At 40.4% G+C, this 19,029-nt stretch overlaps 1 protein-coding gene across 3 annotated transcripts; it reads right to left on the bottom strand.

Annotated features, from left to right (window-relative positions):
* Window positions 1-4,091: 4,091 nt before the first annotated feature.
* Window positions 4,092-17,733, bottom strand: jade1 (jade family PHD finger 1). Of its 3 annotated transcripts, XM_083544002.1 has the most exons (13): window positions 17,547-17,649; window positions 17,480-17,514; window positions 14,760-14,852; window positions 14,510-14,614; window positions 13,807-13,877; window positions 13,500-13,657; window positions 12,570-12,760; window positions 11,468-11,679; window positions 10,801-10,968; window positions 10,431-10,547; window positions 8,354-8,818; window positions 7,612-7,729; window positions 4,092-7,375 (listed from the first exon to the last, which is right to left on the bottom strand). In XM_083544002.1, exons 3-13 carry the CDS (start codon window positions 14,806-14,808, stop codon window positions 6,525-6,527), a joined length of 2,505 nt encoding a protein of 834 aa, XP_083400128.1. In that variant the 5' UTR covers window positions 14,809-14,852; window positions 17,480-17,514; window positions 17,547-17,649; the 3' UTR covers window positions 4,092-6,524. The 3 variants fall into 3 exon arrangements, with proteins under 3 accessions (XP_083400128.1, XP_083400127.1, XP_083400129.1); XM_083544001.1 differs by having other exon boundaries at window positions 17,480-17,733; XM_083544003.1 differs by lacking the exon at window positions 14,510-14,614 and having other exon boundaries at window positions 17,480-17,710.
* Between the last annotated feature and the right edge of the window lie 1,296 nt (window positions 17,734-19,029).

Raw genomic sequence — 19,029 nt, 5'->3', positions numbered from 1 at the left:
TCCACAAGATCTTCCACTCCAAACCATGTAAAGCATATGTTCATGGAGCTGGTTTTGTGCACAGGGGCATTTTCATGCTGGAACAAGTTTGGTCTTCTAGTTCAAATGAATGATATATATATAAAACCGGGCATAAAAAAAAAAAAAAACACACTTCACCTGTGTTCTGAGCTGCACAGCATCGGGAGAAAAGATTCACCGATGGTGATTTTTAAACGCACGATGATGCCAAAAGAAAAACTCTCGAGAGAAATTGTTGTGAAAGGAAGGAGGAAGACAGTGAACAATGACTTTCTTGGTAGGCTACTGTTTAGATACAAGCCGTGTTACAGACACTGTCTTTCATTAAAGCCTGTGTAAAGTTCATTAGTTTCAGTGTAGACACCTGCGGCTTATAGACAGGTGCGGCTTATTTATGTTCAAAATAAAAATCTTTGTCAAATTCAGTGGGTGCTGCTTATATTTGGGTGCGTTTAATAGTCCGGAAATTACTGTGTGTATATATATATATATATATAGTGTGTGTGTGTATGTATGTATGTATATATATATATATATATATATATATATATATATATATATATATATATATATATATATATATATACACAGTAAGGAAAATAAGTATTTGAACACCCTGCTATTTTGCAAGTTCTCCCACTTAGAAATCATGGAGGGGTCTAAGATTGTCATCGTAGGTGCATGTCCACTGTGAGAGACATAATCTAAAAAAAAAAAATCCAGAAATCACAACGTATGATTTTTTTTTACTATTTATTTGTATGATGCAGCTGCAAATAAGTATTTGAACACCTGAGAAAGTCAATGTTAATATTTGGTACAGTAGCCTTTGTTTGCAATTACAGAGGTCAAACGTTTCCTGTAGTTTTTCACCAGGTTTGCACACACTGCAGGAGGGATTTTGGCCCACTCCTCCACACAGATCTTCTCTAGATCAGTCAGGTTTTTGGCCTGTCGCTGAGAAACACGGAGTTTGAGCTCCCTCCAAAGATTCTCTATTGGGTTTAGGACTGGAGACTGGCTAGGCCACGCCAGAACCTTGATATGCTTCTTACAGAGCCACTCCTTGGTTATTCTGGCTGTGTGCTTCGGGTCATTGTCATGTTGGAAGACCCAGCCTCGACCCATCTTCAATGCTCTAAATGAGGGAAGGAGGTTGTTCCCCAAAATCTTGCAATACATGGCCCCGGTCATCCTCTCCTTAATACAGTGCAGTCACCCTGTCCCATGTGCAGAAAAACACCCCCAAAGCATGATGCTACCACCCCCATGCTTTACAGTAGAGATGGTGTTCTTGGGATGGTACTCATCATTCTTCTTCCTCCAAACACGTTTAGTGGAATTATGACCCAAAAGTTCTATTTTGGTCTCATCTGACCACATGACTTTCTCCCATGACTCCTCTGGATCATCCAAATGGTCATTGGCAAACTTAAGACGTGCCTGGACATGTGCTGGTTTAAGCAGGGGAACCTTCCGTGCCATGCATGATTTCAAACCATGACGTCTTAGTGTATTACCTACAGTAACCTTGGAAACGGTGGTCCCAGCTTTTTTCAGGTCATTGACCAGCTCCTCCCGTGTAGTTCTGGGCTGATTTCTCACCTTCCTTAGGATCATTGAGACCCCACAAGGTGAGATCTTGCATGGAGCCCCAGTCTGAGGGAGATTGACATTCATGTTTAGCTTCTTCCATTTTCTAATGATTGCTCCAACAGTGGACCTTTTTTCACCAAGCTGCTTGGCAAGTTCCCCGTAGCCCTTTCCAGCCTTGTGGAGGTGTACAATTTTGTCTCTAGTGTCTTTGGACAGCTCTTTGGTCTTGGCCATGTTAGTAGTTGGATTCTTACTGATTGTATGGGGTGGACAGGTGTCTTTATGCAGCTAACGACCTCAAACAGGTGCATCTAATTTAGGATAATAAATGTAGTGGAGGTGGACATTTTAAAGGCAGACTAACAGGTCTTTGAGGGTCAGAATTCTAGCTGATAGACAGGTGTTCAAATACTTATTTGCAGCTGTATCATACAAATAAATAGTTTAAAAATCATATATTGTGATTTCTGAATTTTTTTTTTTTTAGATTATGTCTCTCACAGTGGACATGCCCCTACGATGACAAATTCAGACCCCTCCATGATTTCTAAGTGGAAAAACTTGCAAAATAGCAGGGTGTTGAAATACTTATTTTCCTCACTGTGTATATATATATATTTTTTTTTTTTTTTTTTTTTTTTTAGAAAGAAAAACAACCCTCAGTAATGTCGTTAGTCTGCACTGTATTACCAAGTCTTGTTTTTCTTTTAAAAATTGTTATTTCTAAAAACACATGAACTGCAATAGTCGAGTTCTAAAATTAATAAAACTTCTGGATGTGCACTTTTAAGAAAATAACGTAATTCATAGGAAATTGCCCTCTGCTTCATGTCAAACTACTGGTGGTGCCAGAAAACCAGTCAGTATCTGGTGTGATCACAATTTGCCTCACGCATTTTGCCCTTTACAATGAAAACCGGGATTCGTCCGTGAAGAGAACACCTCACCAAAGTGCCAGACGCCATCGAATGTGAGCATATTCCCGCTCAAGTCGGTTACGACGATGAACTGCAGTCAGGTCGAGACCCGGTTGAGGACGACGAGAATGCGGATGAGCTTCCCTGAGACGCGTTCTGACAGTTTGAGCAGAAATTCTTTGGTTATGCAAACAGATTAATGCAGCAGCTTTCCAGGTGGCTGGTCTCAGACTTGGACTCACCTTGGAGGTAAAGATGCTGGATGTGGGGGTCCTGGGCTGTTGTGGTTACACGTGGTCTCCGGTTGTGAGGCCGGTTGGATGCACTGCCAAATTCTCTGAAACGCCCTTGGAGACGGCATTCATTTTACGGGCAACAGCTCTGGTGGACGTTTCTGCAGTCCAATTGCACGCTCCCTCAAAACTTGCGACAGCTGTAGCATCGTGCTGTGTGATAAAACTGCACATTTTAGAGTGGCCTTTTATTGTGGCCAGCCTGAGGCACACCTGTGCAATAATCATGCTGTCTAATCAGCATCTTGATCTGCCACACCTGTGAGGTGGATGATTCTCTCAGCAAAGGACTAAGAATATCAGCCTAAACACTGGAAGTTTGTTCCACCACCAAGGTGCCTGAAGAGAAAATCAATCTTTATGCATGTCCTGCTTGTACTCTGCAAGATGATGGGATCGGTTGAGCAGTGGTAGATATTGGAGAGAGAGAGTGGTGCAGTTTGGAGTGAGATAATGCTGTGAAATAGAGAGGTGCTGGTCTGGATTTTGTTGGCAAGCATCAGTGTTTTAAATCCAAAGTAGCAGCTTTAACAAGCCAATGAAGGGAGCGTGGAAGAACTTTGGAAGGCTAAAGTCAGTAGTTTAGCTCTTGACTTCTGGAGCAGAACCAAAGGTCAGGTGTCTTTCAGAGGCAGACCATCAGAAGTGAGTTGCAGTAGTGCAGTCCTGAGGTAAAGATGCACTGATCAAGCACCTGATCGGCCCTCGTGGACATAACCGGAAAAATTCACCTGACGTTACTTTGTTCTGTTCTACTACTACTACTACTAGAAAAAGTTCCAGAGGTCAAACTTCTTGGAGCAAACATGTTCCAACGTGACAAAGTTCCACTTGTTTTGATTGATTTTCTAGAACAGCTATTAAATCTCTCCTTTTAATCGGTATTTCTAAAGTATGAACTTGCACGCAGAGGTGTAATGAAGAATGCTGTTTATAAATTGGCTTAAAAATGTGAAGCTCTTTGTGACGGTTGTTAAGCACTTATGAAATGAGTCTTTACTGTCAGCTCTTTGTAAGAATCAGCAATGAAGCCTTTCCTTTCAGTTTTCCACCATGGAAAAGTTTTCAGGACTGAGGAGTTTTACTTGACAGTTTCTCAGCAGCAGTGGAAGCTCAACCTTTAAGGTTTTGGGTTACTAATACTAATTAATTCCCTGTATATCAAGGATATATACGATGGTGTAACCCTAAGACTGTCAATGCAAACATTAGTCAGAACAACAGCGCCCCCTGTCGGATAGAAAATTAAATAAAGACGTGCCAGTTTAATCTCAAAGGGGTTTATTCACAAAATAGATGCATAACAAAAAAATACAGCAGCACATGTTCATATAAAAGGTCTCTTTGTATGTGAAAAATAACTTTTTAGAGAACATAGTCAAGCTGCGCTGCATTGCTCTATTCTAGTGCAACATGTTAACAAAAGCCACACAGGCACAAGATCAACACAGACCTCTCAGAAGTCTGCTTGCAATTAGCATAAACAACAAACAAACAAAAAGAAAAAAAAACCGAAGAAAACATCCAAGTGCAAATCTAAACTTTTTTTTTTTTTTTTTTTGTACTGACCAAAGGCAACGCTGACAAAGTAGTGAAGCTTAAGTTTAGGAAAACGCCCCAAAATTTCATCATCATTTCAGTCATTTGTGGCACGAATTTGAACTTTCTTTGAATCATTCTTTACAACTTAGTGCAACATGAAACCCATTTTAAATGGAGGACACTTTTTTTTAAAAAAGACATTCTTAACTTTATTCAAAGAAGCCAAAAAAAAAATGTTTGGGGTGGATTACATGAACATTGAGCTCAGTCTTGAGAACTATGTGTTCAATTCAGTGACCAGAACAGCAGGGAGATGACTGATGATTGATCGATCCCACAAGATCAGTGTAAAGGTTTTGAAGAAGGGGGAAGAAAAAGAGAGCAGCCTCTTAATCTGTTCTCATATAGATAAGATGCTGTTAAAGTTTAAAGCACAATTATTTCAATGTGACAAAAAGATTTTTTTATTCTTTTTTTTTTACCCCCCTAAAAAGAAAAATTTTGAAACAGGTCACTTGGTGAACTTGGTTTCACTCCGAGTGCCGTTTCTCAAAACAATTTATAGTCAAGACTTCGTTGTTAAATCTGAGGGGGAAAGAAAAAGAAAAAAAACCCCGAAGTGCACAAAATAAAGATTTACCTGAGGATAGAAAGATTCTATGACCACAAAACAGAGTGCCACAGCCACTTTACATAGGAAAAGAAAACAAAAAAACAAAATAAATAAATTTATAAATAGTTTTGTGGGTAGATTGTGGAATTAATTGTACTACCCCAGAAATAAATGCAGATTATTACTGTTTAAAAAACAAAACAAAAAAAACCCACTAATTTGAGCCTAGTCTGGAAGGCTTCAATCCAAATAGTTTTTCCACGTGCCCTAGTTGACTCCGCCTTGAATTTTTTCCCTCATAAATTTTTTTTCAATACTTTATTAGCTGAAGTAAGGGTGAGCGATTGAGTGAAAAGAACGTGCAGAATTGAAAAAAGTTTAAAAACAAACACGGGGGAGGCGATAAAATTATTTATATTCCCGAAATATACGAATATTTAAATTGGGTTTTATGCCGATCTGTGCATAGTTTAACGCAAATAGAGTAAAATTGCTATGAGGCTCTCTTTAGGTACATTGTGCTTGCTAGGAAGAGTGTATGCCAAGATATGACGGATGGACACGCAAACATCGGGACGGGAAGTCAATGAGGGCAGGTTGAAAACAAGTGGGATGCAGGACAAATTGATCTATTTGATAATACCACTAAAAAGGTATACATGTATGTAACCAAATCAGTGGTTCTCAATCCCTGGGGATGGGCGGTGTTGGGGGGGGGTGTTTGGGTGGGGTTTGTATCTTCCTACTTACTAACAGGGGTGAGAAAAACACAAATCTGTGCAGTGTAGGAATTCCCCAGGCCTCGACACTGGAACCTACTGAACTAAGTGCTAGTCACGATTGTACGAGTCAGCGAGTTTCATCACTTGATTTCAGACCAGTGTTCAACACTACTGCTGTAAGCAACTCATAATCAAGAAAACGAAACGAACAAAATCCGCGAATCATGTTTTTGTTTCCGTCTGACAGGTTTCCAACATAAAAAATGAGCTAAGTATCTAAACTAATTTCATTGTCTTTGATTACAAGCTTAGCATTCAGCCTCTGAGACCTTGTCATATGCACTATGCATCGTAGCGGGCGATCGTAATGGAAAATAAAGGAAAAGCCGGCTAAATGAAGTACAAAAAAAAAAAGAAAGAAAGAAAAGAAGCAGCATCGAGAAAGATATGAAATAGAAAAATAAATACCTGTCCGGTAACAGAAGCTTAAAAGGAGCTACATGTAAGATTACTGCGAAGCTAAAAGTCTGCTGTATTTTTATAACAGCAATAGATTTCCCTAGTCACAAGCTATTTGAGTATAAGTGTGTGTGTATGATCAGACTGTCCGGTACGGTAGCGTCTCGGCGCTGGAATGAGGTTCAGAAACAGAAGGAGGAACGAAATACTTCACTGTTGGTAAATAACACTAAAATCTGACGCGCGGAATCTGAATGCCAAGGACAATCTTACATGCGGCTCCTCTAAGTGCTGCTTTTATTTGGATTACACAAGAAAAAGTTATTTGACACATAACTTCACAAAGTTTTCACGTGTCATTTCATGACGCGAGAACTCCACGCCGCAAAACCTCCGAGCCGTACCGTTGTGTCACCGGGTCATGACTTCGAAGTCGCTGGGTGTGGCATCTTTTCTTCTGCTCTGATTGGCTGTGGTCGGCCTCCGGGCCGAGGTCACGGTTCTCCGTGCCCATCCTCAGCCGAGTTCTGATTGGAGGGGAGGTGGGGGTGTGGCTTGACTCTAGAGATCTGATGGGATGAGAATGGGTAAAGTCTCTCCCCTCTGTTTCCTGCTCCCCTTCCGCCCCTTTGCTGTCGTTGCGTTTTGGAATGCGGAAACTCCCCCAGTTTTTGACGTTGGACACTTTTTCTGACATCGTCTTTCCCTGATGCTGACTCGAATTCATCCTCCGAAGAGACCCGTTGTACACGTCCTGCACCGTGACCGAAGTTTTCATTTCCGCTGCTTTGCTATCGGACATCGCCATATGATCCATTACACTGTTCTGCACAGTCTCGTCTATTACTTTTGACGCTGGGTTCTTTCGATCTGGTAGCTGATCCCAAATCCTGCTCCTCCTCCTTTTCCTGCGCTCTCCCCTCGGCTGCTCCGTCTCGCTCGCTTCCGTTTCATTCCCACCGCAGCCGGAATTCGGGACGCCCTCTGAGCTGGACAGTTTACACAGTAGGGATGCGTCCATCTTGACCGACTCGTCCGCTTCGCTCTGGCCTCGTCTGGAGCCTCCGTGCCGCGAGGCGCTTTTTCTCAGCGACAGCTCGGTGGCGCTGTTCTGAGCCGTGTGACCTCTCAAAGGTTGGGGAGAAGTGGATGACGAGGGTGCGACCCGGAAGTAAAACATGGCCTCCTCTAATTGCCTGGTGGAAGATACGCCTTGAATGCGGATATAAAAAGGAAGGAGAAAAAGAAAGAATGGAGGTTAGAGTGCGCAAAAGAAAGAGAGATAACAGAATTGAGACATAAAATGTGACCACTTGCAAACTTTATGGAATGATGCATTTTTTTTTCCTTGGCAAAGTTTTAAAAATAGGATAGAAATCTAATAAACAGGATGAGACAATCCCGATATTTTATTTGCGATACGACCTCCAGTGCAGTAGGGGGCTCACCAGCGAGTCTGCCTTGCTCCAGTAGCCGGACATGATGATGAAAAATCTGCTCCTGCACTCGACACACAGACCGTTTGATCTTCTCCCGTCGGGTCACCATGTAGGTCAGGTTCCGCACCTGCACATGCAGAGACACACAGACCATACTCACTTTTATACTAATTATGCAAATATAAAACTTAAATACACGAATCTTAAACATATTAACTTAATTCAAAGCCTTTTCAAAAGAATCAAACAAGTTTCCCAAAGCGGTAGAAGTGTTCCAGTCAGCAAAAAATGTTTCATGGATATTGGATTCTACAGGAGCACGTCTGCACATCAACGAGACTCGGCCGCCCGTGACTCTGACCGGGAACAGCCCACCAGGGAGCAGCTGCAGTTATGGAGATGCTCTGACCCAGACGTCTAGCCGTCTAGCCGTCAATTTGTCAAACTCGCTCACATCCTTACGCCCGCCCATTTTTCCTGCTTCTAACACGTCAACTTTAAGGACAAAATATTAATTGGCTGCCTAATAAATATATCCAGCCATGATAATCAGATAATCACTTCACCACTCATAATGTTATTTGTTAAACTACACCATCTAAGAGAGAGGAACGTAAGAGATTCTGGGATGATTTATACATGCGCATGACGCCATGTGTAGACATTACAAGCCTGCCCCATGTTACCAGGAAGAAAACCAGGAGGAGGTGCGGTATCTAACAAAACACCAAAACATGGCAACACCACATACCCTTTCCAGATCTTGTCGCAGGTGGGTAAAAAGGCGGAGCCTGCGAAGCAGCACTTCCTGTTCTCGGCGGGTGAGGCTTTCCTCTTCCTCTCGCTTGGGTGTGACGAGCGGCTGGTTGAAGTTCGATTTGCGTTTCAGCTTCCAGTATTGAAACAGGAAATCCACGTTCTCCAGTGGCACATGCAGGTGTTTGGAGACTTCCTCTATGTTGACGAATCGGTAAAACTCGTCCTCCAGCTGCTGCACGCGCAGCTTTCTCTCGCTGAGTCGCGCTCCGTCCGCTCCTTTCGCCCTCCCTTTGTCGTCTATCAGGCCGCTCTGCTCGTGCCAGTCCAAGCCCGAGTGCGTGGGACAGTAGGATTTGAACTTGACCTCGTCCTCATCCGTCAGAATGGTGTTCATTTTCAGGCCGTGCTGAAGGCCGCAGGTAACGTGAAAAGCCACGCGGCAGCTCTTAGCAGAACACTGACGGTAGAGGAGGAGAAAAAAACGTAAATGCATTAAAGTTCAGGTGGAAAAGGGAAAGATTTGAAAATCCAAATAAGCTTTTTTTTTATTACAAAATTCCTGTTAAAAACGGACAAGAAGGGGGAAAAAACACTACGACGGGTTTGTATTACACAGTGAATACATCAAACTGCTGCACTAAATGTCTTGTATTATTATTAACAGGGTGAACAAATCACTAACTCGGGCACCTGGGACAAGCCGATTATATCTCCAGGCGATCAGCTTTCTAGTTGTAGCTGCAGAGTGGACAAGCAGGTTCTGTACGCTGTTGATTTATTGGCTTGCAGTATTTTTTTTCTGTCTTCCACGAAGAAATAAGAAGAGAAAGTGCTGACTTTTACTTGCATGTTTTAACATTAGACACGCCGGGTGGTTCGCATTTTTCACCATGCGATGCTATTGATTACTAATTTGTCTTGAAACGCGCGATGTATAAGAAAACTAGCTTTGACCTCAAATAAATGTGAAGAAAAGTGAAGGACCTGTTTTACGTGCGACACAAGGACACCACTGCTCATACGCAAATCGTGTACGTCATTGCCGAAGATTAACGGCTGCTTTGTTAAGACCAATCAAGATGCAGAATAACAGAACAGAATAAGGACTGCATCAAGGTGAATCTTCTCTACAGAATGAACAGTCTACTAATAAGTCTATTATACATATTTGCTACATATACATTACAGCACAGTGACATTTTTTTTATTCGCATATTCCAGCTTGCTCGGAAGCTGGGATCAGCCATGACACAGCGCCCCCTGGAGCACAGAGGATTAAGGGCCTTGCTCAAGGGCCCAAGAGCTTCAGCGTGGCGATTACTAGGGCTTCAACCATCATTCGGAGGTACACGATTCTATAGGATGTCTTTGGATGTGGTAGCATAAAATTTTCCCTTCACTTTAACCAGACCTGAACCTGTTCCAAAGCCAGCTCCATGAAGCTTTACATGAGTTGGAGTGGAAGACCTTTTGCTATAGAGCTCCCTTATCCAGAGTGACAGAGTGGCCTTTCTCAAGGGGCAGCTTGTTGGTGCTGGCATTTGAGCTCATGACCTTCTAAACCAAAGTCCAAAGCCTTAACCACCTTTTAACTCCTTTGGGATGAATTGGAACACTGACTTCTCACCTCTCCTACGTCAGTACATTTACAGCCTTTGGCATACGCCCATATCTACAGCGACTGACCACTGAGCATTTGAGGGTTTAAGGACCCAGCAGTGGTAGCTTGGTGATTCTGGGATTTGAATTCATGACCATCTGATCCAAGGTTCGATGCCTTAACAACTAAGCGCCCACCTGACTTTAATAACACCCTCGTTGTTGAATGTGCACAAATCTCCACAAGCACACTCCAAAACTTCGTGGAACATCTTCCCAGGAAAAATGAAGGATATGATGACGGCAAATGTGGTCTGGGTTGTTTAAAAAGCACATACCAATATTGACAAATGGCGTACAAATTTACATGCATAAACAAAACGTAAAATGAGGAGACTGCTAATAAATGTATGATTTGTCCACCCTGATAGTGTTGTTGTTTTTTCACGGGATCACGTGTCATGTTTTACCTGTATGCAAGCGCCGGTCTTTTCTTTACAAAGGCAGCAAATTAGAGCCCATCGGTTATTTGGGATCTGAGACACACTCGTAATGGGCTCCATCTTCTCCGGGTTACCTATGCTCACCTGGAGCGTGTGTGAGAGAGAAAGAGAAAGTTGAGAAATTTGAGATTACATCGTTTATTTATATTAAGTGATATGTGCCAGCGGGAAGGGATTTTAAAGGTTTATACGAAGAGCCTTTATTTATTTATTTGATAAGATTTCGTCCAACGGAAATCCACATTTGCACACAAAATGTTATTAGTCTGTGTGCTGGACTAATTCAATTGTACTGTACGATATTGTGTTTTATACAGTAGCACACTGGGTTTTATACCTCTGGTATCCACAGAGCACAGCTCACATGGACCCACTTGCTGCCACTGCGGGTGGGTTTCATGGCTCCGCCTTTCTTCGGGCAGAGCTGGCATTTGGGTGAGATGCCCAGCGCGCATGTCCGACACAACCAGCTGCCTTCTGGAACCTTCAGGATGCCATAACACGCCTGCAACGGGGAAAAAAAAACCAACATAAAGAACACAACACTATTCATAACCACAAGCTTATAAACACACATACACAAACACAATTAGTCACCAAATGTTCCTTAAGCCTGAGTGAGCACACACACACACACACACACACACACACACTCACTCACACACGGCATAAGGCATATTCTTCCAGAGATCATAGCTTCTAATAGACTTGTTTCGTAATTAAAAAATAAAAATTCTGAATAAACCATTTGAAACTGTTTGAAAATATTACAAACTTGTAAAAGCCGTAGCTAAACGAAGCTCGTTTGATTTATTTATTTATTTTTTAATAAAAAGGCAACTCACAGCTTTTGGTTAATTATTGACAAAACATCTGTTGTTTAACTGGAATGTAACTCATTGAAGATTTCTCCTAATTAAAAAGGTTCAATTAACACTTTCAAAGTTTCTCTCGGAAATCTTTCTCTTACTTCCTGACACACACACACACACACACACACACACCTGATGCACACATATGTTGCACTTGTCGCAAAACACCATCTCGTTGCCGTCCTCTCCGTCAGGTGACTGACACACGTCGCACACTACGTCCTCGTCGTACTCGATCCCGAGCCCCTCCTCCGTTTCCATTGCGTGGTTCATGTTGTCATAGCAACGGCGCTCAAACTCCTCCATGAGTCTCTCCATGGTGTTCTCGTCCAGCAGCTGCATGCCTGAGGACAGGACACGGACACACCCGGCTTGTTAATGTAATACACACGTATACCTTAGGATCGTTCTTGTTTCGTTTTGTTTTGTTTGCGTTCCGGATTTAAAAACTAATAATGACAGCCATTTATTTATTTTTTATTTAGATATGTCCTTTTCACTAAAGGGAGTGACATATAACAATAACGATGTTCCTACATGAGTGTAACTATAAATGGATAAAAGGTATAATGATTCTCTGATTAATACATTTTAAGGAAGATAATTGCTCAAGTATGAAAGGAATAAAAATCTGTTATAAGAAAATAATCAACTCTCAGGATGTTAATTATTAATGGGATCGCAAAAGCTGCGGAGCGAAGACATGTATTTGAGAGACAACAAAATGTTTAGCACGTTCGCTGTCCGATATATTGACACGTCTCGTCTCGTCACGTGGGCATTAACAAACAAAATATGCAAAATAGCAAAACTCTAATTCGTCCTATAAGGGTGCACTTTATTTTACACCTCAGTGTACATTCATTCTTTTCCTTTGAAGGCATTTATAAAGACTCTCCTGTATTTGCGTTGCAATTTGGCTTAAACGAAAGCAGTCAAGACTCTGGACGAAACCTTAAACAAACCCTTAACACGTTTAACGTGGGTTGACTTCCTGTCTTGTAACTAAAATCATTTCCCTACTAGTTTCATTAACATTATTATAGTTGTATTGATTATATTTATATTTGTATTGTTGGTTGGTCAAAAGAACAAACCTTCAATGCTTTAAATATTTCATTTCATTCCTTTACTGTAAAAAAAAAAAAAAAGATCAGGAAAAACTCCCGGAGTAAAGCAGGGTTGGGTTTGATAATGATAATTTGAGAAGAATTCAGTTTTCCTCTAAACTTACCCATCTGTGTGAACTCTCCGTTAGCCACCTCCAGCCAGGCGACGTCTTCCTCGTTCAGGTCGTATCGACAAGTTCCCTCAGAGAGCGTCCCGATACCCACGTACCCCAACACTGATGCCTCAGGCCCCCACGAGCGAATCAGCTTCTTCGGTCTCGTGAACAACATGCTGGACGATTTCTCCAATACGACGCTAAAGGAGAGAAAAAAATAAATGCAATTGTTAGCTGAAAGCCATAATTCTGCTATATATAGTGAATAAAAACTTTCTACCGAAGCATGACGGAGGTCACGGGGTTCAACCAATAACTATCTAAATAACTACAGGTAATCTTCTACTTACGGTGACAGTCTTTCCTGCTTCATGCTGATTGATCATTTTCTGCTCTAAACTGAGAAACTTTTTTTTCACTACAAGCAGGAGACATACTTGGTGCTTGGAAGACATGCTTTTATCACTAAAATTACTGTTTAAAAAGGAAAAAATAAAAAAATACACCGAGACAACTTTACTCCGTCACCCGCTAGCGAAAGTGGCATCCCAATTGTTTAATATTTTTAAACACCGCTCCTGTCGAAAAATCGTAACTCGTATCGATCGTAGCTTTGTGTGATTGGTTCCCGGCTATAGAGAAGACCTCTGGAAACGTTTTAGTCATGATCTCCAACTATGAGTAAGACTAGTTATATCATTATCCCCTGGACAACCGACGAACACAATTATACGATCCTGACAAAAATTAAAAATGTACGCTGCTAAAGGCTTCCTTGTTTTCCCCGCCGTGTTCGAGCGAGGCGGCCGTGTTCCATTCGTTACATCCACCAGATATTACCGTCAACAACATCTGGGAATTAACAGCTGGCTCTCACAGTTCGTTAATTAATGATTATTGTGTTTGATTCGAGCGTCGTTCTGATTCGTCTCGCCGTACCGTACTGCAGGCTCGGGGATGGACTCCGGGCTCACGGGGACCTGAACACCCTTTTCCCATTCCTGCCTCCAGGGGTCAGAAAGCACGTAATAATCCTCTGGGTTGAGCTGGTATGAATCGTGAAGCTTCATCGCTGTGATGAAATCGGTCCTGAATACCTGAGGGTGAAAAGAGCGAAAGAGCGATGCCGTGGTAACATAGTCAGTTCATTAATAAAAAAATACATTGCAATTAATAAAAAAAAACATTCAACAGGTTTATGTTGATGCACTTGGGGGTGAAAAGGGGACGGTGTGGTGGGAATTACCTCTGACGGTCTCTTTCCATCTCGCCTCCTGTGATGGGATTTTGAGACCTGAGACCATGATGTGCAATTACCTAGAGAAGAAAAATTAGCACGGACATGAGGCAAGGAACATGATGTACATGATCGCAGCCTATAGAGTCGAAGTCTTACACAACAACTACAGTCCCTTCAACAGAAATGTTAGCATGTGACCCTTTTTTTTGGCTAAATTCATCATTAAAAGGCAATGCGCTGTATATGAATCAACGCTTAATCTTTTGAGAGCTCCTCTTCATATTAAGGACACGATATCATAAGATGTCCTACTAGACTTTTTTTTTTTTTGAGAAATGTTCATTAAAAAAAAAAAAGTTACCTCAAGTTCTCATCTAGTTTCCACTTTCATGTTCAGCTTCTGATTTGGCTCGTGTACCAGACATCAAAAGGTCTTACAAGTTTTAAAAGGTTGAACAAAAGCTCAATTGAATTTCATTCCTGGACCACTAATTAACCCTCCGTGCTTTTTTTTGTTTTTTAGCTGAAGCTGGTGTGTTACAGGAGGCACTGTAGTGCACTGGGCATGGGTAAGAACCGCTGATTCAAGTCTAGAATATGAATTGCATGCATAATATCAAGGGGATTTACACTTTATAAAGCTTCCCAGAAAACGAGACCCCAAGACACTAAGGGACAATTCCCTCAATATACAGTCCCTGCTCTTCACCTGAGTGTGTGTCAAGGTGCTCACTTCCTTCACATCCGCTTGTGCACGTCTGCTCGTGTGCCTTCATGAACATGTGGGTTTGAAAAGCCTCTAATCTTTCCTCCACTATTATAATGACAGAAAATACAACATGTAGTGCACAACATCAACAGAATGTCCAGAAAAGAAAAGCAAAAAAAAAAAAAAAGACAGGCATGCAAAAAAAAAAAGAGCATCATAAAACAAAAAAAACGAAATAGAAAGTGCTTACTTCCATTATCGGACTCCTCACTGGTGCTGGGAACACGGCTTCGCTTCATGGTCAGCGTCCGCCGTCTCCAAATAACTCAGCAGACCAGTTTTCCTACAGGGATCACAAACTTAATGAATACCATTAAAGTTTCACACAAAAACCTGAGCGTCTGTCTCCAAGCACACTGCTTTATTCAGATATTTATTTTATATATATATATATATATATAAATATTTGTGAGACAGTAAACAATATATTAAATTTGATTTGTATTGGAATAAAAAGACAAAAGGGATAAATGCTGGTATGGAAATTCTGAATAAAAGTGGTGCAGCTTTAAAAAAAAAAAAAAAAAAAGTATCCTTAAATGCGATAAAACTTTAACAATCTCACTGATTAAATGCAGACTTTATTCTATAAAGTTCTAGACTTTATTAAATAAAACACTTCTTACTGTTTAATTGTTTATAAAGCTTGCAGAGTAAATATCTAATCGTTATAAAAAAAAAGCGCAAAAATTTTATTTGTTCATTATTAATGCAATATTTCAATAAAAATATTTAAGATTTCAGAATACCTACATGACAAATTATTCTTAGGGAGTATTATGTTTATACAGTCACTATATTATTATTATTATTATTATTATTATTATTATTAATAATAATAATAATAATAATAATAATATTACATATCCCATATCTTAAATTGATATCTAATACTTCACTTCACAAGCCTTACACATCTTGCTCGAATTTAATTTTCGAGAATTTTGTTTTTCTTCACATTAGATCATATACGTGTTTTGTGTATGTTATAAAATTGCTTGTGTAATAAAACTGCTGTCAAAATTAATAACGTGTTAACGTTCAAAATAATATTTTTTAAATGTAATTACTAAAATGAAAACCTTCCACTACTCCGATAGTGAAATAATTTTTAATCACCAGTTTTGTTTTACTGATGCGCCAAGATCAAGCACCAAAATCCGCCAATTAAAACCGTCCGTGTGGAAACATGGCAAAAGTTCAGGTTGGTGTCCTGATCATTTCGAGATTTTGCATTAGATAAAATTATTTATAAATAAAAGATCAAAGATATGGGTATACTTTTGTACTTTCTCGACAGTTCTGCATATTTTTCAATTGACAAGTTAATAATAATATTTATACAAACATACATATATAAACAAACACACACACACTCATCTATGAAACCGACAAGCTGATAGATTGTATTTATTTCCATTAAAGTTTATTCTGTAATAAAAAACGCGTGCTGTGATTTTTGTGTAAAAAAATAAAAAAAATAATAATAATAATAATAATTATAAAACTAGTTTATTCTGCACAACACAAACAGCGGGAACGATTTGACCGGGTCACGTGACCCCTCCGGCGGATTTCTCATTGGCTACAGAGTCCGGATGACGTAATCATCTAGAACCATCATCCCGCGGGATGAAGTAGCGGTCTCGCGCCCGGAGGGGCCGAAAAAAAAAAATATAATAATAAATAATAATAATAATAATTTAGGCACAGCGTCATGAAAAAAATTGAAAAAATTAACAAAAAAAACCCTAATACTTCAAAAAACCTTGATACAAACATCATTCAAATAATGTATTAAATATATTAATATATATAGTGGGCTTTTAAACAAGACGCGCATCACGGAATCGTGCAAACTCGCGCGCTGAACGCGGCTAAAAACAGAAGCTCGGCCGAAAAAGGGGGTCCTGAACGAAAGGCCACGCCCCCTGACTGAAGGCGATTAGCTGCCCGCTGTGCTGCCTGAATAAAATACAATGTATTTATTTTTAAAGCCGTTTCTGTAAAAAGTGTAGGAACAGTTTTAGTGGAAAGACGCGGAGAAGATCCGGAGATGAACTCCAGGGGGGGGGGACACAGTTAGATTTCCTCAACTTGTACAAACGCACAAGGGGAGTATGAGAGAGGGAGAGAGAGAGAGATGGTGTAGCGTTAGTGGAGCCCGGGGGGGATGTTCGGGTAAACAAGTGGCGCGTGTGTGTGTGTGTCTGGGGCATGGAACAGGGTCTCCTAGACGGGGTAGAGGGTAAGAGGGTAAGGGGGTTAGGAGTTAAGGGGTTATAGGGTAAGGAGAGAAAGGGGGCGGTTCGGTAGTGACAGGAGTCAAAGTAACACCAACTACATAAACATAAACACACGCAGCAGCTCAGAACAGCCCCAGGAGCGAGCTCCATCATCTCCGCCTTTCAGTTTACACTCTCCCGTGATGGAGAAAGTTCATCTCCGAGTTCTCCTGCGCCATGAACGTGTACCGAGAGAGGAGCAGGAGCTCCATCATCTGAGTTGGCACAAACACACACACCGAGCAGCCCCCCTTCTCCTCCCTCCTCCTCCTCCACTCTTACCCCTCTCTCTCTCTCCCTCTCTCTCTCTTTCTCTCTGCCCAAATCTTCACCTCTCTCACTGAATAAATTTCCCCTAAGGGGCAGGATGGAGGTCAGATCCTGCTCAATAATCGTATCGGACAGGGTTTTACTGCCCCATGAACTTAATCTTTTGGCGCCATTTTAATGACGTACTACGTTTCCACCACCGGACCATCTGCACCCGGGGGGAGAAGAAGAAAAAAAAAGGAAAAACTCGCGGAAATCCAGCGAACGCGTGGTGCAAATGTGCGCTTCAATTCACCGTGCAAGAAAAAAAATAAACAAAACAGAAGAAGAAGAATTTAAAACATGGCTGCGGTACCTTGTGCACAGTGCGTGAGAGAGAGAGAGAGAGAGAGAGAGAGAGAGAGAGAGAGAGAGAGAGAGAGGAGGAGAAGACGAAGCCGTTCCCCTGCGTTGGCGTTTCCGTGTAGCTAAGCGATGGTGGTGGTGGTGGTGGTGGAGCTGCTGCTTCTTGCAGTTTGAGTTCGGGCGGCACGGTGCTAGCAGCAGATCGTCTCCTCTCCTCTTCTCGCCTACCCGCCCCGTTCTCTCTCTCTCTCTCTCTCTCTCTCTTTTTTTTTTTTTTTTTTTTTTCCACTTGTACACACACCAAATTCAAGTTACGCACTCGATGCGTTTCAACGCGACCGCCGCCAGAGGGCGCTGTTTCTCAAGCTAAAGATGGCTTACACTTCAATTCGACTAACCAAGAGTAGCAACTCTCTGATAACTTCCGGGTTCCCCCTCCCCCGCCTTCTATTTATTTATTTATTTTTTAATTATAATTTTTTTTTTAATATTTTAGGTACATTTTATTTTAGCGTGACCCCACTTTTTAAAAATTTATTTTGTATTTTTATTTTTGTATTTTTTTTTATTTTATTTCACATTTTAGGCCTTTTGCGTGACCCCACTTTTTTATTTATTTATTTATATTTTATTTTACATTTTAGGCCTTTTGCATGACCCCACATTTTTTTCTTTAATAGACAATAAAACTCGAGAAACTTTACGAGAAAAATAAGCCATTTGAATTATTTAAAAAATGTAGTAAAATGCAATGCATATAAAGTACTGAAATGGTTCAAAAGATGAACAGTTCTTTCTTTCTTTCTTTCTTTCTTTCTTTCTTTCTTTCTTTCTTTCTTTCTTTCTTTCTTTCTTTCTATATTCTCCTTCTTTATACAGTTCATTTTAGGCCTTTTGCATGGTCCCACATTTTTTATTTTGTCTTTACAAGACAATAAAACCCAATAATATTTACAGAAAAAACAATTTACATTATATAAAAATGTATTTAAAAAAGCAATGCATGTTAAAATTAATTGCAAAGTTTAAAAGATTAACTCTGTAAATGTGGTCCTTTTTTAGCTCACGTTCTTATTTTTGTTCCTCCTCCTTCATTTCACATTGAAGGACTTATGTGGCCCCACTTTTTTTTCTTTTCTTTTTTTTTTTTTTTTTTTTTTTTAAAGTAATTGAAATGTTTAGAAGATGAAAATATAAATGCAGTCCATGTACATTCTGGTCATTCAGAGTTCAGTGTATTTCTCCACCCTCATAGAAAATAACAAACACGATCTCAGATTTTTATTTAGTATTGTAGCAAAATTAACAGGGAATAAAAGCACTGCACTAATATTCAAACCATCAACAGGTAGTAATGATTTCAGGATTTTTTTCAATAATACAATTGAAAACATCATGCAAAAAATCCAGACGATTAATATAAATCCAAACTATTTTATAAATAACCCTGTAGACAGCAGTGTAATTATATCAGACTATCACAAAGTTTACAATTACAACGTTTTACTCTTATTCAAGAGAATGACAACATTATTTATTTCCTCCAAAATCGTTAACTAT

Source organism: Silurus aristotelis (genome assembly GCF_946808225.1).
Source record: "Silurus aristotelis genome assembly, chromosome: 6".
Taxonomy (NCBI): Eukaryota; Metazoa; Chordata; class Actinopteri; order Siluriformes; family Siluridae; genus Silurus; species Silurus aristotelis.
This window is presented reverse-complemented; position numbering and strand designations above follow the sequence as displayed.